At 55.9% G+C, this 2382-nt stretch overlaps 1 protein-coding gene across 1 annotated transcript; it reads right to left on the bottom strand.

Annotated features, from left to right (window-relative positions):
• Window positions 1-279: 279 nt before the first annotated feature.
• LOC100382160 (uncharacterized) lies at window positions 280-1915 on the bottom strand. The gene is made up of 2 exons (NM_001174920.1): window positions 1044-1915; window positions 280-957 (listed from the first exon to the last, which is right to left on the bottom strand). The coding sequence occupies exons 1-2, from the start codon at window positions 1773-1775 to the stop codon at window positions 328-330; spliced, it is 1362 nt and encodes a 453-aa protein (NP_001168391.1). The 5' UTR covers window positions 1776-1915; the 3' UTR covers window positions 280-327.
• Between the last annotated feature and the right edge of the window lie 467 nt (window positions 1916-2382).

The following is a 2382-nucleotide window of genomic DNA, read 5'->3' as shown; positions in this document are numbered from 1 at the left end:
TATATATAAATTTCAGTACTGATTGAAAATTTAAAAAAAGACGAGAAAACTTTCCACTGGCGGCTAAATAAAACAAACCGCCCGCCAGTGGAAATGCTATTTTCACTGGCGGTTTTCTTTATAAAACCGCCAGTGAAAATAGCATTTCCACTGACGGTTCTAGAATAACCGCCAATGAAAATGACGGCCCCTAGCACTGGCGGCACTGAAAAGCGTCAGTGAAAACGTCTATAGAACCGTCACTATAGAGGCTGTGTGTACTAGTGAACTTTGCTGCATCAATAAAGCATATAGCTACGGTAAAATAGCAAGTAGAACAGCTATGGTTTATGAGACATGTGGTGGCACACTGACAACGACTGGATGCAGGTAAAGGTCGCGCTTCCTTCGGGCAGTGATGCCCATCTCCTCCGCCATGTCCAATTCACTCGGCAGCATCCCACCAGGCAGCTTCCAGTCGAAATGGTACAGGAGCGCTGCAAGCACGAGCTCCATGCTTGCCTGCGCAAACGCCATGCCGGGGCACATCCTCCGGCCCGCCCCAAACGGCGTGTATTCAAAGTCCGTGCCCTTAAAATCAACCGTACCCGCGGCCTCGAATCGTTCCGGTCTAAACGTCGCAGCGTCCTCCCAGTGCTTGGGATCCCTGCTGATCGCCCAGACATTCACGAACACGGTAGTTCCCTTGGGCACGTCGTACCCCATCACCCTGCATGGCTCTCGGCACTCCCTTGGGAGAAGCAATGGCACCACCGGATGCATCCTTAGGGTCTCTTTGATGATGAGCTTCATGTACCTCATGTCGACCAAGTCATCTTCGGTCACCGTTGGCTTCCCTTGGAGCTTCTCACGTACCTCGGCCTGTGCCCTTTCCATCACTCTTGGGTTGCTTACGAGCTCCGACATGGCCCATTGGAGTGTACTTGCAGACGTCTCGCTGCCGGCACCGAAAAGGTCCTACACACACAAGCAACAAGAGAGCCCATGGACTCACGCATGAAGCACATAGATGTATAGCAGTTGGAGTAGGCAGCAGCACATACGAGAATGACGGCCTTGATCATTCCCATGGTGAGTGGCACCTCCAGGCCTCCTTCCTTCTGTATCCTAAGAAGCACATCCACCAGATCCTCCTTCACGACGCCCTCTGCATCTGTGGTCATGGCTGCCCTCCGCTCCTCGTGCTTCTCGATGGCGTAGTCCATCAGCTTGAACATCTTGCGGTGGTTTACCGCCGCCCGGCGAGCCGTGCCGCCGACGAGGCTCGCCAGCCTCGACGACGGGAACAGATCGCCGAGGCTGAACCCGGTGCTGATCTTCACTCCCTCCGCGACGTTCTCCAGGAACTCGTCCCGCCTCTCGAACCGGTCGCCGATCATGGCGCGCACGGCCGTGTCGTTCATGAGCTCGGCGATCCTCTGGCTGAGGTTCACGGCCTCGCCCCGCGGGGAGTACTCCGCGATGGCAGCCACGAGGCGGCCGACCTCCTCCTCCCGGACGCCGCGGAACGACTGCACGCGGCGGGCGCTGAGCAGCTCCAGGATGCTGATCTTGCGGAGCTGCCGCCACAGGGCGCCGTAGCGCGCGAACGCCAGGCCCTCCCCATCCGCCATCATCACCTTCATCGTCGGGCTCCACGGCCGCGTGGCGAAGTTGGCGTCGTGCGTCTTCAGGATCTCCCGAGCAGCGTCGGGCGACGACGCGACCACGACGGGGACCTCACCGAGCTTGAGGTAGATGAGGGGCGCCTTGAGCCTGTGCGAGATGTGAGCCATGGCACGGTGCGGGAGCGGGCTGCCGACGAGCAGGTGGTGGAGGCTGCCGATCACCGGCAGACTCCATGGGCTCGGCGGCAGCCTCAGGCCATCGTTGTTGTCTCGCCTCTTGAGCTTCAGGAGCAAGAGGGGAAGGAAGGCCAAGAAGAGGTACAGGTAGTACGTGAGCGCATCCATGATATGGCCTCAGATGCTGTCAATGGCTAACCAAGAACTGAATCTGAAATTCTGAATGCACCGATCCTTGGACTTTGGTGAGTGTGGGCGAGGCACTTATAACGATTAATTAACATCGGGGCTTCCTTCGGTGCTCAACAAATGGAAGAAAATTTCCATCCTAAGCAGCTCGTTTGGCGCCATGCGTTTGATCGTCTTGTTCTTTCCACCGCGGCCACTACAAGGCTTCCAACAAGATACTGCAAAATCCCTGCAGCAGCACAGAGCGCCGTACAATCCGCCGGTGCAATTATTGATGACTTGATGTATGTGTGACACTGTACTATGACACCGTCAATGGTTGATGCATACAAATGAAGACTTGGCCCACGCCCTTCAAAACGAAGTCAGCAGAATTTTATTGTCCTTAGGAAAGGAACAAGATAGATAT

Source organism: Zea mays, chromosome 5 (assembly GCF_902167145.1).
Source record: "Zea mays cultivar B73 chromosome 5, Zm-B73-REFERENCE-NAM-5.0, whole genome shotgun sequence".
Classification (NCBI taxonomy): domain Eukaryota; kingdom Viridiplantae; phylum Streptophyta; class Magnoliopsida; order Poales; family Poaceae; genus Zea; species Zea mays.
The sequence above is the reverse complement of the archived record's forward strand: the minus strand, read 5'-3'. Positions and strand labels throughout refer to the sequence as shown.